This window comes from Oncorhynchus mykiss, chromosome 3, assembly GCF_057628025.1.
Source record: "Oncorhynchus mykiss isolate SJ-2025 chromosome 3, ASM5762802v1, whole genome shotgun sequence".
Classification (NCBI taxonomy): domain Eukaryota; kingdom Metazoa; phylum Chordata; class Actinopteri; order Salmoniformes; family Salmonidae; genus Oncorhynchus; species Oncorhynchus mykiss.
In genome coordinates, this window is record NC_143024.1 from 73,776,910 (window position 1) to 73,796,836 (window position 19,927).

General features: G+C 42.6%; 2 protein-coding genes across 3 annotated transcripts in view; both read right to left on the reverse strand.

Moving 5' to 3' along the window:
- Positions 1-10,792, reverse strand: part of zmp:0000000936 (interleukin-1 receptor type 1) — a 36,841-nt gene extending 26,049 nt beyond the window's left edge. The window contains exon 1 of one of the 2 annotated variants that reach the window (XM_036974836.2): positions 10,292-10,792. The gene's annotated coding sequence lies outside the window, so the exon portion shown is untranslated. Of the gene's footprint in view, positions 1-1,966; positions 2,078-10,291 lie in introns of those variants that run through there. The other variant, XM_036974835.2, reaches the window with a different exon arrangement.
- A 635-nt stretch (positions 10,793-11,427) lies between these two features.
- On the reverse strand, positions 11,428-18,067 carry il-1rii (interleukin-1 receptor type II). Its single transcript, NM_001124355.1, is given in 10 exon segments — positions 11,428-11,741; positions 12,164-12,309; positions 12,395-12,530; positions 12,636-12,701; positions 12,904-12,996; positions 13,205-13,382; positions 13,518-13,689; positions 13,930-14,197; positions 16,218-16,305; positions 17,984-18,067. Coding segments are annotated over 10 exon segments (1,326 nt in total). The 5' UTR covers positions 18,002-18,067; the 3' UTR covers positions 11,428-11,580.
- Positions 18,068-19,927: the final 1,860 nt, after the last annotated feature.

Sequence of the window (19,927 nt, forward strand, 5' to 3'; positions counted from 1 at the left end):
ACTACATCTACACTGCATGAGTACACAACCTATAAACAACCTATAAACCATCTATACACAACACCTGTAAACAACAACTTCATGATCTACTCTTAAAATGTTAACCAAAACTGGGTTTCCAAAGACAACTACTGCATATGTGAAGGATTGTGTTGCATGAAGAGTGTTTAGGAATACTGTGGTACTAGCTGTGATTTAAAACTGTCACCAGAGGGCAATGTCTCAGTTGCCTGTGAGTCATTCTAGATGACCTAAAAGATTAAGCAGTTTGCAGATTAAATGTTTGCTCAGAAATGGGAGCAAGTATGCTGACGTGTATTTGATCAGACATGAATAGGCTAATCTAAAAGGGTGTCATTCTACTGTGACAAAAGGCTCATTGAGAATAATTATACTGTGACCAGAACATACCTGCAAAGACTACAGCCGCGACACACGCATTGGCTTGTTCACATTGCCCTGCTACAATGTGTGGATCGTTGCACACGCCCTGCTACAATGTGTGGATCATTGACAGCAAGCACTCTCACCTACAGTATGTTTACTGTACCTCACTGTGTTGTTTCAATGTATCTGGGGGTAAACACATACTTTTTTGAGAGAGAGATTCGTCTTCATGTATCAACCATTATCATGATTGGATCAGAGAGACAGAATGGTCACGTGGGAATATCCAGATATTGAGATGATGGAAGTCAACTCAATGTGACAGACTGTCAGAAGCTTGGTGATCACTCCCAGTGGCCTTTATATCCCAAATAAATGGCCAGTTAACGTCTTCAGTTCTAGTGGTTAGAGCATTTTGCCAGTAACCAAAAGGTTGCTGGATTGAATCCCCAAGCTCACAAGGTAAAAATATGTCATTCTGCCCCTGAGCAAGGCAGTTAACCCACTGTTCCCCAGGCTCCGAAGACGTGGATGTTGTTGAAGGTAGCCCCCCGCACCTCTCTGATTCAGAGGGGTTGGGTTAAATGTGGAAGACGTATTTCAGTTGAATACATTCAGTTGGACAACTGACTAGGTATCCCCATTTCACTTACTACAGTAATGATGTCCGCCTATTGAAAAGGATGGTGGGAAAGCTCTCTGGTGAGACGAGTACAGTTATAATCATTTTATTAGTGGACGATCACCAGATCTGGCAGAGGTGAAAGTGAATGGAGATTTCTCTCCCACACTGGCTTAATATCATTACGCACATCTGACATCTCACAATAAATCTGATAAATTACGTTAGAGATGTGATTGACTAAAACAATGAGCAGATTTAGTCTGGGGGGAAAGCACGGCAGACTACAAAACAAGAAAAAACACAACTCACAAAGCAACATCAAGAAGAACATCAACACATTGCAAAAGATACAGCAAAAAAGTCAACTAACTGATTGAATCCTAGTCAACACTATACTCCTATGTCAAACACACACACTACTAGACAATTCCAGAAATTATACTCCTGGGGTTGACAGTTAAAGCAGGTTTAAGCAGGTTGCTCATCAGATCATCAAACAAGGCCACAACTTTGCACGAGTGCATGGAACATGTGCATGGCCCATGCTTCGTACTCCATGAACATACAAAGCACAAACTAGCAACCACTAACACATTCTTAGCACTATAGTAAAGCACATGGTAAGATAAGGCTAATCTTTCTGTCACTTGCACACAGAGCACAAATGCCTGATTGAGGAATTCATTTGTGGAGGGTGTCCAAGCCTTCTGAACAATGCTCTCCAAGCAAAATGATGACAACAGGAAGCGTGCAATTTGTGGTAAGTGTTACAACATCATGAGGGAGTTCCTCAAAATCCGGAAATCTCAAAGAATATTAATCTTGCAAGAAACAAATGGTTTAAGTTATATTCTGTAGTTATCACTGGTTAACCTATGCAGGATAATTTAGTAGCATTCTTTTTTTTTTTTACATATGACGATTCAGTCACAGAAACAATGCGAATGTCCTCACCTATCCACACTGCAGGGATCCACACAGGACCGGTTGCAAAAGAGTGTGTTCTCTTTAGGAGTCCAGCCTAGAGAGGAAGCCTGACTCGACCTCAGCAGGAGGTCCTGGGATGAAGCTCAACCAATGATAACACAGTAGCTGTGTCACAGGGACTACAAATTAATTTGAACCATTAGAGGGCCTCTAGACAGAGCTGCATGCTGGGGACTAGGTAAAAAGCTAGTGCAGTTGAGTGACCACAAATGGCCCAACCATGGAGTTGCTTCTTGGTAGCCAGGTGAGCCTTATGACATAGCTGCTGGACCATTTTAAAATCCATTACGTTTTACTCTTAGTGCCTTGCAAAAGTATTCAGACCCCTTGGATTTCTTCACATTTTAATGTGTCACAAAGTGGGACAAAAATGTATTTAATTGTCATTTTTTTGTCAATCTATACAAAATACTCTATAATGTCAAAGTGGAAGATAAAAAATAAAAAAATCAACAAAATTCATAACTAAAATATAGTCATTGCATAAGTATTCAGCCCCTTTGTTTAGCTGAGCCTAAATTAGTTCAGGAGTCAAATTTGGCTCAACAAGTTACATAATAAATTACATGGACTCACTCTGTGAAAGAATAGGGGTTGACATACAACATCTCTAAGGCCTCTCAGTCAAGTATTGAATTTCAAGCACAGATTCAACTGCAAAGACCAGGGAGCTTTTCAAACGCCTCATAAAGAAGGGCAGTGATTGGTAGATGGGTAACAATAACAAATCAGACATTGAATATCTCTTTAAGCATGGTCAAGTTTAATAATTACAGTATGCTGTGGGTTACAGTGCCTTCAGAAAGTATTCACACCCCTTGACTTGTTCCACATTTTGTTGTGTTACATGCAGCCTGAATTTAAAATGGATTAAACTGCGATTTAGGTCACTGGCCTACACACAATACCTCATAATGTCAAAGTGGAATTATGTTTTTAGACATCTTTACAAATTAATAAAAAATGAAAAGCTGAAATATCTTGAGTCAATAACTACTCAACCAATTTGTTATGGCCAGCCTAAATAAGTTCAGGAGTAAAGATTTGCCTAACAAGTCACATAATAATTTGCATGGACTCACTGTGGCAATAATAGTGTTTAAGATCATTTTGAATGACTACCTCATCTCTGTACCCCACAGTGGTGGAAAAATTACGCAATTTTCATACCTTCTAGTAAAGGTAAAGATACCTTAAAAGAAAATGACTCAAGTAAAAGTAAAAGTCACCCAGTAAAATACTACTTGAGTAAAAGTCCAAAAGTATTTGGTTTAAATGTACTTAAGTATCAAAAGTAAAAGTATAAATAATTTTAAATATCTTATATTAAGCAAACCAGACAACACCATTTTCTTGTTTTTTAAATGTACGGACAACCAGGGTCACAGTTCAACACTCAGACATGATTTACAAACGAAGCATTTGTGTTTATTGAGTCTGCTAGATCAGAGGCAGTAGGGATGACCAGGGATGTTCTCATGATGTGTGTGAATTAGACAATTCCTGTCCTGCTAAGCATTCAAAATGTAATGAGTACTTTTGGGTGTCAGGGAAAATGTAAGGAGTAAAAAGTACATTATTTTCTTTAGAAATGTAGTGGAGTAAAAGTAAAAGTTGTCAAAAATATAAATAGTTAAGTAAAGTACAGATAACCCAAAAAACAACGTAAGTAGTACTTAAAAGTATTTTTACTTGAGTACTTTACACCACTGGTACCCCACACATACAATCATCTGTAAGTACCCTCAGTCGAGCAGTGAATTTCAAACACAGATTCAACCACAAAGACCAGGGAGGTTTTCCAGTGCCTCGCAAAGAAGGGAACCTATTGTTAGACATTATTAAAGTAGACATTGAATATCCTTTTGAACAATATTAATTTCACTTTGGATGGTGTATCAATATACCCAATCATTACAATACACCCAGTCCTTCCTAACTCCGTTGCTGTAGAGGAAGGAAACCACTAAGGGATTTCACCATGAATTACAGAGTTTAATGGATGTGATAGAAAACTGAGAATGGATCAACAACATTGTAGTTACTCCATAATACTAACCTAAATGACAGAGTGAAAAGAAGGAAGCCTGTACCGAATAAAAATAACACTTTTCATATTTTCGAGCATGGTGGTAGTTTCATCATGTTATGGGTATGCTTGTCATCAACAAGGACTAGGGATTTTTTTTAGGATAAAAAGAAAAGGAATAGGCCTCCCGAGTGGCGCAGCGGGCTAAAGGCATAACTACAGACTCACGTTTGATCCCGGGCTGTGTCACAGCCGGCCATGACCGGGAGACCCATGAGGCGGTGCACAATTGGCTCAGCATGTCTGGGTTAGGGGAGGGTTTGGCCGGCTGGGATTTCCTTGTCCCATTGCACTCTAGCGACTCCTTGTGGTGGGCTGGGCGTCTGCAAGCTGACTTCAGTCACCAGCTGGATGGTGTTTCCTCGGTTTCCTTGGTGCAACTGGATTTCGGTTTAAGCAAGCAATGTGTCAAGAAGCAGTGCGGCTTGGCAGGGTTGTGTTTCAGAGGACGCATGGCTCTCCACCTTCGCATCTCCCGAGTCCGTAGGGGATTTGCAGCGATGAGACAAGACTGTAACTACCAATTGAATATCATTAAATTAGGGAGGAAAAGGAGGTCAAAGTGAAAAACAAAAAAAGGAATAGAGCTAAGCACAGGAAACATCCTAGAGGAAAACCTGGCTCAGTTTGCTTTCCAACAGACACTGGAAGATGATTGCAAATCTCAGCAGGACAATAACCTAAAACAAACAAAAGGCCAAATATACAGTGGAGTTGCTTACCAAGACGGTATTGAATGTTCATGAGTGGCCTAGTTATAGTTTTGACTTAAATTGTCTTGAAAATCTATGGGAAGACTTGAAAATGGCTGTCTAGCAATGATCAACAACCAACTTGACAGAGCTTGAAGAATTTAAAAACGAATAATGTGAAAATATTGTACAATCCAGGTGTGCAAAGCTTTTAGAGACTTACCCAGAAAGACTGACAGCTGTAATAGCTGCCAAAGGTGATTCTAACATGTATTGACTCAGAAGTGTGAATACTCAAAGCCAATTTATGCCTGATCCGAAAATGTGGTCGGAGGCTCCTTAGGGAGGGTGTGACTCAATTGTGAAGCCTCTGGAGGCATGCAGAGACCAATTCGAGCTCCATACAGCATCACCGTGCGCCTCCCAAATCGTGAAACAATATGGAGGGCTCTGTATATCTCCGTGTAGCTCCGCATTGACATAGATGGGGGCTGGACGGTAGACGGTAGATGGGGGCTGGAGGTCCTGTATAAACACAAGCTCACTTCCTTGACAACTTCCTTCACAACAGCTCTGCTCTGCTACATGAAGCGCAATAAGACTTTAAGACTTTTGCAGAGGCCGTTTCGCAGTAAATGCTGTACGGCCGCTACAGACACGGATTGACCATGCAGAGCCTTGTTTGATATTTAGATATTTCTGTATTTCATTTCAAATACATTTGCATACATTTCTAAAAACATGTGTTCACTTTGTCATTATGGGTTATTGTGGGTAGATGGGTGAGGGAAAAAAAGGTGTTTCATCAATTTTCAATCCAGGCTGTAACACAACAAAATGTGAAATAAGTCAAGGGGTATGAATAGTTTCTGAAGACACTGTATGATTTAAATCGCCAACACACATCAAAGATACAGTCGTCCTTCTGAACTGAGCTGTAGGACAGGAATTAAACTGTTCAGGGATGTTACCATGAGGCCATTGATGATTTTAAAACAGCTACAGAGTTCAATGGCTGTGATGAGAAAAAACTGAGGATGGATCACAATAATGACCTAAATGACAGATTGAAAAGGGAATACAAATATACAACACAAGGTGGCTGAAGTGTGACTTTAAAGGAAGGTGCCTCAGGTTGACAAGACGGTTGTTTTCTTTTTTATGTTTCTTTTTTACCCCCTTTTCTCCCCAATTTTGTGGTATCCAATTGGAAGTTACAGTCTTGTCTCATCACTGCAACTCTAGTAAGGACTCGGGAGAGGCGAAGGTCGAGAGCCGTGCGTCCTCCGAAACACAACCTGGAAGCCAGCCGCATTATTGTGTCTGGGGAAACACTGTACACCTGGCAACCGTGTTAGCGTGCACTGCGCCCGGCCCGCCACAGGAGTCGCTAGTGCACAATGGGACAAGGACATCCCTAACCCGGACAACACTGGGCCAATTGTGCGCCGTCCCATGGGTCTCCCGGTCACGGCCAGCTGTGACAGAGTCTGGACTTGAACTCAGAATCTCTAGTGGCACAGCTAGCACTTCGATGCAGTGCCTTCGACCACTGCGCCACTTGGGAGGCCCTTGCAGGTTGTTTTCTTGTGGTTTGAAACAACTTTAGCTGGATTTTCCCCATTGGATTTGAGAATCCCCAGTTCTAGCCTCACAGAGGTACATGTGTGAGTCAGTATGACACCCCTGCCCTTTAAGGGGCCCTTCCCTTCTTCTGTCCTGGAGCCAGGAAGTGTCTTCTACCTCTCACAGAGGCTCACAGCAACAGATGCACTTCTTGGAACTTCAAGGCCTATCGTGCAGTCACAAACCCACAGGTTCACACAGACACTCGCTCAAACACACACACAGATGCACACAGACCACAGACATGCATAAACACTCACATGCACACTGACACACACTGACACACACACACCCGGTCACATCTGCTCCTGCTACGCCCTCTGGAGTTCATCCGGTGTCTTCTTAACCTGCAGTTACTCCCCCAGTACACTCTCTCTCGCTCTCTGTGTGTGTGTGTGGAGACGGGTGTGCTGGAGTCAGAGCAAATCCCTTCCCAGCTGCAACTCGTTCCATAATCAAGACCTCTACAAATACTTTGTCCTGCCACTTCCACTCTGCCAGATCGTAATCTCTGCTCAGTCAGTTATTATTCTAGCCATTTATGATTACTCAAGATCCTGTTACTCTGCTGTGCCTGTTTCCCTGCCTGACACCGTTTATCCTCTCATTGCAGTTACTGCTCTGTCTCTGTCTCCTGTTCCACATCTCACCACCCAACTACCTTGCTCTGGATTTTACTCACCACCTCTACCTTGGATTCCCTTCAGGATCTGTTTACCCTGTTCTACTCAGCCAACTCCACCTGTCTTCACATCTGTTTTTTCTGCAACACATCCGAGCTTCCCCGGATCTGCACTCCATATCTCTCTGTGTAACAAATGTTTTGGTTCATTCATCCCTATTTCCTCACCGGAGTCTGCTCTTGGGTTCCCCGGTGTCGCTCTGCTTAACAGTACGATCTGTCCAAGTGATGAATCCAGCAGACTCCACTAGTCTTCACCAAATTCTTTTTGGTCAAGGCACCCTTCTTGAACATCAAGGAGTTTTCACACAGCCTGTCTGACCTACAGGTCCGAACCTCCACCCAGAGTTCACAACCAGTCTCAAGTCCCTCTTCTGCACCCCGGGAGCCTTTTGTTCCGACTCCTGAGCGCTATGATGGTAATCTTGGCGCTTGCAGAGCCTTTCTTTTCAATGTTCACTAGTATTTAATCAACTCTTATTCTCTTTACTCTTATTCTAGTGAATGAGCCCAAATGTATTTTTTGATTGGCTGCCTTCTGGGAGCAGCGCTTTCCTGGGCAATTGCGGTGAGGGAGAGACAGTCACCTATCTGCTTCTCCTACGGTGATTTCACAGATGAGATGAGGAAGGTCTTCGACCACCCGGTTTGTGGAAAGGATGCCGCTAACCAAGCTCCATCCTTGTGCCTTCTTGTCCCGCAAGCTCTCCCCTGCAGAGAGACATTTTGACATAGGTAACCGGGAACTTCTGGCTGTTAAGTTGGCTCTTGAGGAGTGGCATCACTGGTTAGTTGGTACGGTTCTTCCCTTCATTGTGTGGACGGATCACAAAAATCTAGCCTACGTCCAGACAGCCAAACGTCTGAACTCTCGGCAGGCCAGGTGGGCATTGTTTTTTGGAAGATTCAACTTTACACTCACTTATCACCCCAAATCTAAGAATACCAACCCTGACGCCCTCTCCCATCAGTTCACCACTGACTACACAGGTTCCCGAGCCAGAAACCATTATGCCTTCCTCCTGCATCGTTGCTGCTGTCTTCTGGGAGATTGAGTCCCGTGTTCGTCAGGCTCAGCTGAACCAGCCTGATCCTAGAAAGGGTCCTTGTAAGGCTATGTTTGTGCCAGATTCAGTTCGTTCTGATGTTCTTCAATGGGCCCATTCTACTCACCTCACCTGTCACCCTGGCATAAACCGGACTGTCGCCTTTCTGCGTCAGAGATTTTGGTGGCCCACCTTGGAGAAAGATGCTTGGGAATTAATCTCAGCCTGCTCGTGTCTGTGCCCAGAACAAAACCTCCACCAAACCTACATCTGGTCTGCTTTGCCCTCTTCCCATACCCAGTCGCCCCTGATCACATATAGCTCTGGACTTTGTCAATGGCCTTCCCCCATCGAATGGTAACTGATGTTGACCGATTCTCCAAAGCTGCTCACTTCATTCCCCTCTCCAAGCTTCCATCCTCCCGGGAAACTGCGGACCTGCTGGTATTCCATGTTTTGCGGCTGCATGGCATTCCTATTGACATTGTTTCTGACAGAAGACCCCAGTTTACATCCCAAGTATGGAGAGCCCTTTACACAGCTCTGGGTATTAATGTTAGCCTTTTGTCTGGATATCACCCCCAGACCAACGGCCAGAACGAGCAGGCCAACCAGGAGTTGGAAACTGCCCTACGCTGTGTGACTTTGGCTAACCCTTCCTCCTGGAGTGCTCAGCTACCCTAGGTGGAATATGCCCACAACACCCTCATCAGGTATGTCACCCTTTGAGTGTGCTCTGGGTTACCAACCTCCCTTGTTCCCTGCCCAAGAGGTCGATGTAGCGGTGTCCTCAGTCCAGGACCACATGTGCCGTTGTCATTGCACCTGGAGGAGGGCCCGGGCTACTCTTCTTCGTGCCTCCGCCAGAAACCAATCCCAAGCTAACTGTTGTTGTGCTTCAGCCCCAGTCTACACTCCAGGCCAAAGGGTATGGCTTTCATCTAAGGACTTGCCCTTGAAAGTCATTTCCAAAAAACTAGCTCCCCGTTTCATTGGCCCCATTGAGATTGTTCGTGTCATAAACCCCTCTGCGATGCACCCAGCTCTCTCAATTTACCCCACCTTCCATGTGTCCTTAATTAAACCAGTCTGCTCCAGTCCCCTGTCCCCTCCTGCAGCTGCTCCTCCACCCCCTCGGCTCATCGACAACCATCCTGCCTACGCTGTCCTCCGGCTTTTGGATGTGCGCCGTTGGGATTCCGGTTGCCAGTATCTGGTGTACTGGGAGGGATATGGGCCTGAGGAGCGCTGCCGAGTACCCCGTCGTCACATTCTGGATCCCTTGTACAGGATTTTCATACCTCACACCCAGACAAGCCGGGTCGTGCACCAGGTGGTGCCCGTGGTGGGTGGGGGGGTACTGTCACATCTGCTCCTGCTACACCCTCTGGTGTTCATCCAGTGTTTTCTTAACCTGCAGTTACTCCCCCAGTACACACTTCTCTGTCTCGGTCTCTCTGTGTGGAGACGGGTGTGCTGGAGTCAGAGCAAATCCCTTCCAGCTGCAACTCGTTCCATAATCAAGACCTCTACAAATACTCAGTCCTGCCACTTCCACTCCGCCAGATAGTAATCTCTGCGCAGTCCGTTATTATTCTAGCCATTTATGATTACTCAAGATCATGTTACTCTGCTGTTCCTGTTTCCCTGCCTGACACCGTTTATCCTCTCATTGCAGTTACTGCTCTGTCTCTGTCTCCTGTTCCACATCTCACCACCCAACTACCTTGCTCTGGATTTTACTCACCACCACTACCTTGGATTCCCCTCAGGATCTGTTTACCCTGTTCTACTCAGCCAACTCCACCTGTCTCCACATCTGTTTTTTCTGCAACACATCCGAGCTTCCCCGGATCTGCACTCCATATCTCTCTGTGTAACAATAAATGTATTGGTTCATTCATCCCTATATAGCATAGCTATACATAGCTTTACATAGCATTGCTGTCCTCAAGGAAAAAAGTCCAACCTAAATGTTATAAAAACCAACACAAACAATTTCAACCAACCACAGATAAGATACTACACAAATACATTGAAAACACTATACATGGACACACTATGTAACACCACCAGAAAAGAGAGTGACATATTGATTGATCTGTGCCAAGGTATCCCTCCCTATCCGTCTGACACAGAGCGGAAAAGTTTGCATACCTGAAGTTTAGTTCTGGTTCCACGCCTTATCCGAACAGCTTGAAGTCCATGTCACATTCCTTTTCTATTAAACAGGCTTCTCCATGTACTTTGTCTAGTAAACGACTGTAAAAACACCATCTTCAATTTTAACCTAAAGGCTATATTGAAGAATATACATTTAAAAAGCATCAGACATGCTCAAAAACACTGTTTTCCCAAACAGAAGTTCTTCTGTAGTCTGGGAGTGTTTCTGGGCTGAATGTGTAACAATTTCCTCTGGATCTTAAGAAACCTTTCTGCTCAAAAGCAAAGAATGCAGCGTTGTGCAACACGGCAGGGAGGGACTTGGAATCTGGCATGATTCCACCAAGAAGGGGAGACACCCACCTATCTGTGTGTTATTTGTTATGTTGCTATTATAAAACTATAGGCACGTAGAGGGAGGGAGAGAGAACAATAGACAGACAGCAGGGTAAATCTCATTCCTTTCCTTCTTGCTGTAGAAAATTACCTCCAACTGTTAACCACAGCAGGACTCAAGTCAGAATCTTTTGTGATTGACTTCACACAGAGAATATATTGAGTGTCAGTCTAATCACCTTGTAATGTATCACCATCTAGTGGCATCTTAGCAAAGGTGTATATAATAAACTGAGTGGTTCAAGCCCTGAATGCTGACAGCCATGGTATATCAGACCGTATACCACAGGTTTGACAAAACATTTATTTTTACTGCTGTAATTATGTTGGTAACCAGTTTATAATAGCAATAAGGCACCTCTGGGGTTTGTGATATGTGGCCAATATACCACGGCTAAGGGCTGTGTCCAGGCACTCCGCGTTGTGTTGTGCTAAAGAACAGCCCTTAGCCGTGGTATATTGGTCATTATTGCTTAACCATAACATGGTTGAAGGGGTCTCATTTCATTCCACCAAAAATAATCATAAACAAATAATTATTGTCATATGCAGGCCTATATGCTAAAATATAATTTTGTGATACTTCTTACTACCTTGGAATCCCTGTGTGACTGTTGCTGTTGTGGTTCACGGGTCACTGATGAACAGGAGTGAATGCTCTTATAGCCTACCAGAACCTTCTGTCGTTGTCACCTCAGCTCCTTATTCTTTATCAGAAATGGATCACGTTCATATAAAAATTAAATATTTTATTTTTGATATTCATTCAAAAATATGTTTAATAACAATAATACATTGTATACATTCTGTTTAAAGTAAGTCAACTTTTGTATACACTGTGTAACAAAACAACAGAAAAATAGCCATCGAGATCACTTGAGAGGTGTTTATGTGGAGCTAAAAGTAGAGCTAAAAGTGCTGTTCTGTCGAGCCAGGAAGTAGTCAGCCTTTCCTCTGGGTTTTAGGAGGAGGTAAAGGAAGATGGAGACCACAGTCAGGAAACAAACAGACCCTGCTACACCCACCATCAGCCATGTGGACCTGGGGTCTGAGAAAGGGAGAGAGCGAGTGAAACACACACATTTCATGGCTTGATTTGAGTTTCAATCACATAATCAATGGTACATTTAAGAAATAAGGCCTGAGGAGGTGTGGTATATGGCCAATATACCATGGCTAAGGGCTGTTCTTATACACAACGCAACGCGGAGTGCATGGATACAGCCATTAGCCGTGCGTGGCGTATTGTCCATATACCACAAACTCCTGAGGTGCCTTATTGCTATTATAAACTGGTTACCAATGTAATTAGAGCAGTAAACAAGTAATTTTGTGTCAAACCTGTGGTATATTGTCTGATATACCACATGCTTTCAGCCAATCAACATCCAGGACCCAAATTGCCTGGTTAAAATTATCAATATGTACAGGTCTAGTGCATGTATCATATGTTAGTTGAGATGGGCCTACCTTCGACTCTGAACTGTGCAATGACCTCCTGTCTTCCTCCCTGGTTTTGAGTGACACACTTCAGCTCCGCCCTTGTATCCTCATCACACAGCTCAATGATGTACAGATTCACCTCAACATAACAACCCCCAGCCACTGTGGTTACCCTGGTAACAAAGCAATAATCTTCATTGAGCTTCCTTGCACATTATATGTGTACACAATTAAAGAGACACATGCAATATGTATTACCTCCTCTGACTCATCAGAGCCCGTCCACCAAGGTTGGACGAATCCAATGAATGGCCGTCCACCAACCATGTGACCATTGTGGCGTCCGCTGATTGGCTCCCTGTGAAAACCTGGCAGGATATCTCCAAAACAGAGCCTGGATGTGGTTAGATAGAGGTGGTACAGTTAGAATACGGATGCAAGCCAAAATCAAAACATAGGTTTTCAAGTTAAACAGAGTATGCAAATGTGATTCACCCACCCAATGGACTTTCAAAGATTGTTCCATTGGCAGGAGACACAATCTTGGGGGACACAACTGCTGGGGCTAAAAAAGGAAAGAAACAGGCATTAGACAAAGCCAGGACCAAGACTACTACACTAGCCTAAGCATAAGTACACGATCAACAACATAAAGTGATACACGCTAAGTAAGCAATTTATGCTTTTGAAGAGGTGAATTGGTCAAAAATAGAAAGTACTGTTATTGACATTTCTTTTCTGAGCCGCATAACGATAGATCCACTCACATTCCACAGTGCTGAGACCAGGGTTAGGGGTTAGGGTTGTGTCTGGGTCAAAGATGGGCCTGGTGGTCTGAATGTAGGGAACTGGGTCAGGCACTGGAGAGAGAGGTCCACAGAACACACCACCATTACAACACAGTATACCAATACAGCCGCACATAAGTCAGGAGCATCATAACTGTCAAAATGGTGGATTAAAAATATTGAGCAAATGATGGGACAACTATGGAGAGGTATTCACAGGATTCAGTCAGTGGGTTCTCAGATAAAGCCATAAAACTGTTGTCGTGCTATGGTATTCCACCTTTTACATTGAGGTTAATGGTCCTGCTGACTGTGTACTGGAGGTTGTTGACGTGGACTCTAAGCTGACAGGTGTAGAGGCCCTGGTCTGCTGGCCTCACGTCTGAGATGAGGATCACATCTTGTCTCTGTCTTTGGTAGCGACCACTGCCAACAGGAAGCACTGTCGGGCTGGAGTCCTATGTGAATGGAAACAGTTGAGTGAGGAAAACTCCAGACATGCTTTAGGTAGATGGTTCATAGCTAGATGCACAAACGACAAAACAAACCCTAAATGAAGTCTGCAATAAAGGTAGCCTATTGTTTGCACACACCTTATACCACTCTATTTCGTCAGTCCTGTTGAAGTCCTTTAAATGAGGACATCTGATTGACAATTTTTTTCCCACGGGTGTAGAGATGGGATAAGACAACTTCTCAATATCAGTTTGCTTGGTCTCATAAACTTGTAGAGTGAAGCTTCCAATTACACATAATGTGTCATTTCTGAAAATGACAGAAGAAAAAGCAATACATATTAAGCACTGATACCACAGGATATAACCTGTGCTTAGGATATGTTAGATATTCCATGACATTGTCCATGTCAAAATATAATAAAGTGTTAAACTGACAGACATCAATATACGACAGGTAGACAGACATATTTACATATTGTACATACTACAGTAAAAGTAAGGAACTAAAGGGAAAGCCTTATGCAAATGGCTGTGATGATTTATCTACCTGTAGATGCAGGAGTACGCTCCGGAGTCAGACGTTCGAGCTGGGAGGAGCCACAGCTGTCGCTCACGCTGCAGGACCCGCCCCTCTTTCCCCTCGTCAGGGTCAATGCCCTCCGTCCCATTTCCCTTGGCGATGACATAGGTGTAACCCGCCTTGGCCTGGGAGAATCGTCTGTAGAGGACCCTGTCAAACACAACGCAGCTAAGGACCACCGCTTCACCCTGCACACGGAACACCTCCGGCTCTGGAGACACCCTGAAACAGCCATCTGGGGAAACACATCAGTTACCATCAATAAATGTATACATACAGTGCCTTCGGAAAGTATTCAGACCCCTTGACTTTTTCCGGTTTCTTTGCAATTTCTCGCATGGAATAGCCTTAATTTCTCAGAACAAGATTAGACTGACAAGATTCAGAAGAAAGTCCTTTGTTTCTGGCCATTTTGAGCCTGTAATCGAACCCACAAATACTGATGCTACACATACTCAACTAGTCTAAAGAAGGCCAGTTTTATTGCTTGTTTAATCAAGACAACAATTTTCAGCTGTGCTAACAAAATTGCAAGGATTTTCTAATGATCAATTAGCCTTTTAAAATGAAAAACTTGGATTAGCTAACACAACGTGCCATTGGAACACAGGAGTGATGGTTGCTGATAATGGGCCTCTGTATGCCTATATAGATTTCCATTTTTTTTTTTTATCAGCCATTTCCAGCTACAATAGTCACTTACAACATTAACAATGTCTACACTGTATTTCTGATCAATTCGATGTTATTTTAATGGACAAAAAATAGTGCTTTCCTTTCAAAGACAAGGACATTTCTAAGTGAACCCAAACTTTTGAACGGTAGTATTTAAAAAAAAGAAAAAAGAAATCCCTTATTTACATAAGTATTCAGACCCTTTTCTAATAGACTCAAAACTGAGCTCATGTGCATTTTGTTTCCATTGATCATCCTTGAGATGTTTCTACAACTTCATTGGAGTTCATCTGTGGTAAATTCAATTAAATTGACATTATTTGGAAAGGCACACACTATATAAGGTCCCACAGATGACAGTGCATATCAGAGCAAAAACCAAGCTATGAGGTCGAAGGAATTGTCCTTAGAGCTCCGAGACAGGATTGTGTTGAGGCACAGATCTGGGGAAGGGTACCAAAACATTTCTGCAGCATTGAAGGTCACCAAGAACACAGTGGCCTCCATCATTCTTAAATTGAAGAAGTTTGGAACCACCAACACTCTTCCAAGTCATGACAGCCTGCTTGGAGTTTGCCAAAAGGCACCTAAAGACTTTCAGACCATGAGAAACAAGATTCTCTGGTCTGATGAAACCAAGATTTTGGCCAAAATGCCAAGCGTCACATCTGGAGGAAACCTGGCATCATCCTTACGGCGCAGCATGGTGGTGGCAGCATCACGCATTGGGGATTTTCTTCAGCAGCAGGGACTGGAAGACTAGTCAGGATCGAGACAAAGATCAACGGAACAAAGTACAGACAGATCCTTGAAAACCTGAACGCTCAGAACCTCAGATTAGGGGCGAAGGTTCACCTTCCAACAGGACAAGCACACAGCCAAGACAAAGCAGGAGAGGCTTCGGGACAAGTCTCTGAATGTCCTTGAGTGGCCCAGCCAGAGCCCGGACTTGAACCCGATCAAACATCTCTGGAGAGACTTGAAAATAGCTGTGCAGCAACCCTCCCCATCCAACCTCACAGAGCTTGAGGTGAACTGCAGAGAATGGGACAAACTCCCCAAATACAGGTGTGCCAAGCTTGTAGCGTCATACCCAAGAAGACTCTCGACTGTAATCGCTGCCAAAAGTGCTTCCACAAAGTACTGAGTAAAGGGTCTGAATACTTATGTAAATGTAACATTTCCGTTTAAAATTAGCAAACATTTCTAAAAAACAGTTTTTGATTTGTCATTATGGGGTAATGTGTGTAGATTGATAAAAAAAAATGTCTCATACATTTTAGAATAAGGCTGTAACCTAACATAATTTGGAAAAGGTCAAAGGGTCTGAATACTTTTCCGGAGGTACTGTACATTCTTAGGAATAAGTCATAGACCAGTCACATTCATATATAGATGCAAATGTACGAGAGAGGGAGAGAGAGAGAGAAAGAGAGAGAGAGAGAGAGAGAGAGAGAGAGAGAGAGAGAGAGAGAGAGAGAGAGAGAGAGAGAGAGAGAGAGAGAGAAAGAGCGAGAGAGAGAGAGAGAGAGAGAGAGAGAGAGAGAAAGAAAGAAAGACAGATACACACACACACTTACCTATCATAGGTAGCGGAGGTAGTCGTAGTCCACAGGCAGAGCGAGCGATGAACAATGCCGAGAGCAGATTGAGGATAACCATGGCATACTGGAGGAATAAGAACATATGTGTAGACCTTGCATCCAGAGTGTTGTTATAATCACATGCTAAATTTGTAATGTTGGAGTGTGTCTGTGAGATTAGGAGAGACACTTTTCACTTGTCTTAAAAATGTAATGTGACATAAAATCCTTTTTGATACACCCACACAGACAGAAGTCGCTGACAAAGGGGTAGCTCTGACGAAAAACAGAACTCCGAGGGTGAAACCCGATATCTATCTATACTGCTGGAAGTTATTAAAAAAAGTGTGTTGTCAAAGTTTCAGTTCAGTAAATGATATAATAGCAAATGTTCAGCAGGAATGTGATTTGATATAATTCTGAAGTCAGCTGATCTAGTAGAAGAGTACCTGCTCTCTGCTTCTCATGGAGAGACTAATAATATCAGTAATATACATTTATTCTAGAGCTGCACCCAGGTAGACATGGTCTAATATAAATACACAGTGTACAAAATATTACAAACACCTTCATATTCAGTTTGCCTTTAGAACAGTCTCAATTCGTCGGGGCATGGACTCTACAAGGTGTCGAAAGCATTCTGCAGGGATGCTGGCCCATGTTGACTCCAATGCTTCCCACAGTTGTGTCAATATATCTTTCATCTTGCCCATTCACCCTCTGAATGCCACACATTAACAATATGTCTCCAGGCTTAAAAATCATTATTTAACCTGTCTCCTCCCCTTCATCTACACGGATTGAAGTGGATTTAACAAGTGACATCAATAAAGGATCATAGCTTTCACCTGGATTCACCTGGTCAGTCTATTTAATGTTTTGTACATTCAGTGTATATTGTAATGTAAAAATATTGAATATAGTGAGACAAGTCTTAACAGCAAATATCTAACTACACTAAAAACAACAGCAGAACAAACTAAAAGTTGAAATCAATATAGTATTGATGTATAGCATTGACAAGACAATTAAACATCTACCTACTATTCCCTTTTCTAAAATTCCTCAGGTGTTCTTTATTCTAAAGATCCTAAAGTGTTCTTTATTCTAAAGATCCTAAAGTGTTCTTTATTCTAAAGATCCTAAAGTGTTCTTTATTCTAAAGATCCTAAAGTGTTCTTTATTCTAAAGATCCTAAAGTGTTCTTCATTCTAAAGATCCTAAAGTGTTCTTTATTCTAAAGATCCTAAAGTGTTCTTTATTCTAAAGATCCTAAAGTGTTCTTTATTCTAAAGATCCTAAAGTGTTCTTTATTCTAAAGATCCTAAAGTGTTCTTTAATCTAAAGATCCTAAAGTGTTCTTTATTCTAAAGTTCCTAAGGTGTTCTTTATTCTAAAGATCCTAAAGTGTTCTTTATTCTAAAGATCCTAAAGTGTTCTTTATTCTAAAGATCCTAAAGTGTTCTTTATTCTAAAGATCCTAAAGTGTTCTTTATTCTAAAGATCCTAAAGTGTTCTTTATTCTAAAGTTCCTAAAGTGTTCTTTATTCTAAAGATCCTAAAGTGTTCTTTATTCTAAAGTTCCTAAAGTTGTCTTTATTCTAAAGTTCCTAAAGTTGTCTTTATTCTACAGTTCCTAAGGTGTTCCTTATTCTAAAGTTCCTAAGGTGTTCCTTATTCTACAGTTCCTAAGGTGTTCCTTATTCTAAAGCACTAACTAATGTACTATGTAGTTTCCACTACTGAATTGAATCAGTACTCACGTTTGCCCAGGTGACCATGATGGTGACAGTGATGAGGTAGTGACAGTGGCTCTGTTCCAGTAAATCCACACCACCAGAGTTAAGAAGACACAGTGGACCTCTGAGTGTGACATGTTCCTTCTTATACATATGTGACTGTCAGTCAAGACAAGCCGCTTCCGGGAAACTCTAAGTCTTAAGATTTCCCTCCCAGCGTAGAAATTTCTGACGTTTCCCAATAAAATGGACAGCTCAGCTCATGATGAAGACATCTCACCACTTCCAAAACAAAAAACCCACACACACACTAACACACATGAGTACAAACATACACAAAGACAATAAGGTATGTTTGGCTTGTACTGTACAAATATACTCGTATATATTTTCCCAACTTAACCCAATATTGGTTGACCTTAACTGCTTTGTAGTAGTAGACAGACATCGGGTATAACTGTTTACATCTGTTATTTTCCTCTTCCCTTAGACATCTTCTGTTTAAACATGTTTGCTTTATGAGAACACAGGCATGTTATACTGTCACACTGAGGAAATAAACAGCAGATTATGCAATCCAGTTCACTCACAAACTGCAAAGATTCAATGATATTCAAGACAGGAGGGATGAAAAGCAGTTGTGTCTCTCTGTGTGGATTGCTGTAATTGTAACTGAACTCCCATAGCTGTGGTGTGTGTGTGTCCGTGTGCATGAGTATGTGTGCAGCCATGTACATGTCCACCATGTGACTAAACTGTTTGTTTTCTTGGTGTTGGGTGTCATATGACCATCAAATTCCCCAGTATACTTACCAGGTGAGTGACAGCACGTATAGTTAGGCGTCTGACTCACTGCATGTCTCAATTCTGTAGTAATAAGCATTCCATTAACCAAGATTAGACTCATATTAGTCACCATGTTGGAAGATGGTAGCCGTCGCCACTGTGCTGATACTAAATGCCAACTAACTCAGTGTATAGTAGTCACACACACTCATCTGCTCTAACAAATATTTATTAACAATGGGGAGTGATGCATCATCTCTAGGGACGGCAGTAGGGTTCAGTGACTTGTATCGACCGTTGACTAAGCGTCATTGCATGTTTTGGGAACTCTCCAACTAGATTGGTTTTGATACGACTCGGCAACATTAACACTGAATCCTATTGAAGAGCAGGGGCTGATATCCCAGAAGCCGTGATGTCATAGATCAAGTCTATTTATTCCTATTCATGGAGGTCACCGGGTGCAGTTGGAGAAAATAGAGAGGGAATAATATATGAAAGAAAGAGGATGACGATGTGTCTCCAGACGTAATGGTTTTTCTGAAACAGACAAAGCTACCTTACATAAGTCAAAGTTAAGTAACATTTTCTGTTAAGAAACATGACATTATCGTGACTTCTCCTTTCCATCTGAGCTTTCACACCCACACACCAATCCAGATTCATGTCTACCACCTACACACTCGCCTCAAACAAACCTTAAGAGATACACCGTTACACAATACTTATAACATAGATACTGTATATTAGAGAACAGCTACAGACCTTCATGACACTGGCTCTACCATCCCTAGTACCAAATCTATAAGTGCAGGTCTGGTATATTCCACCCAATTCCTTGCAGAAGTTATGGACAGATTAGTAAACACATAGAATTTCTTTACGTGAACAAGGCCATCATAATATAAATAGACAAACAGTGAGCTGCCCCGGTCAATTGTAAGTGCTGTTATTGTGAATTGGAAACATCTAGGAGCAACAACGGATCAGCCACAATGGTAGGCCACACAAGCGCACAGAACGGGACCTCTGAGTGCTGAGGTGCGTAAAAATTGTCTGTCCTCGGTTGCAACACTCACTACCGAGTTCCAAACTGCCTCTGGAAGCAACGTCAGCAGAAGAACTGTTCGTCGGGAGCTTCATGAAATGGGTTTCCATGGCAGAGCAGCCGCACACAAGCCT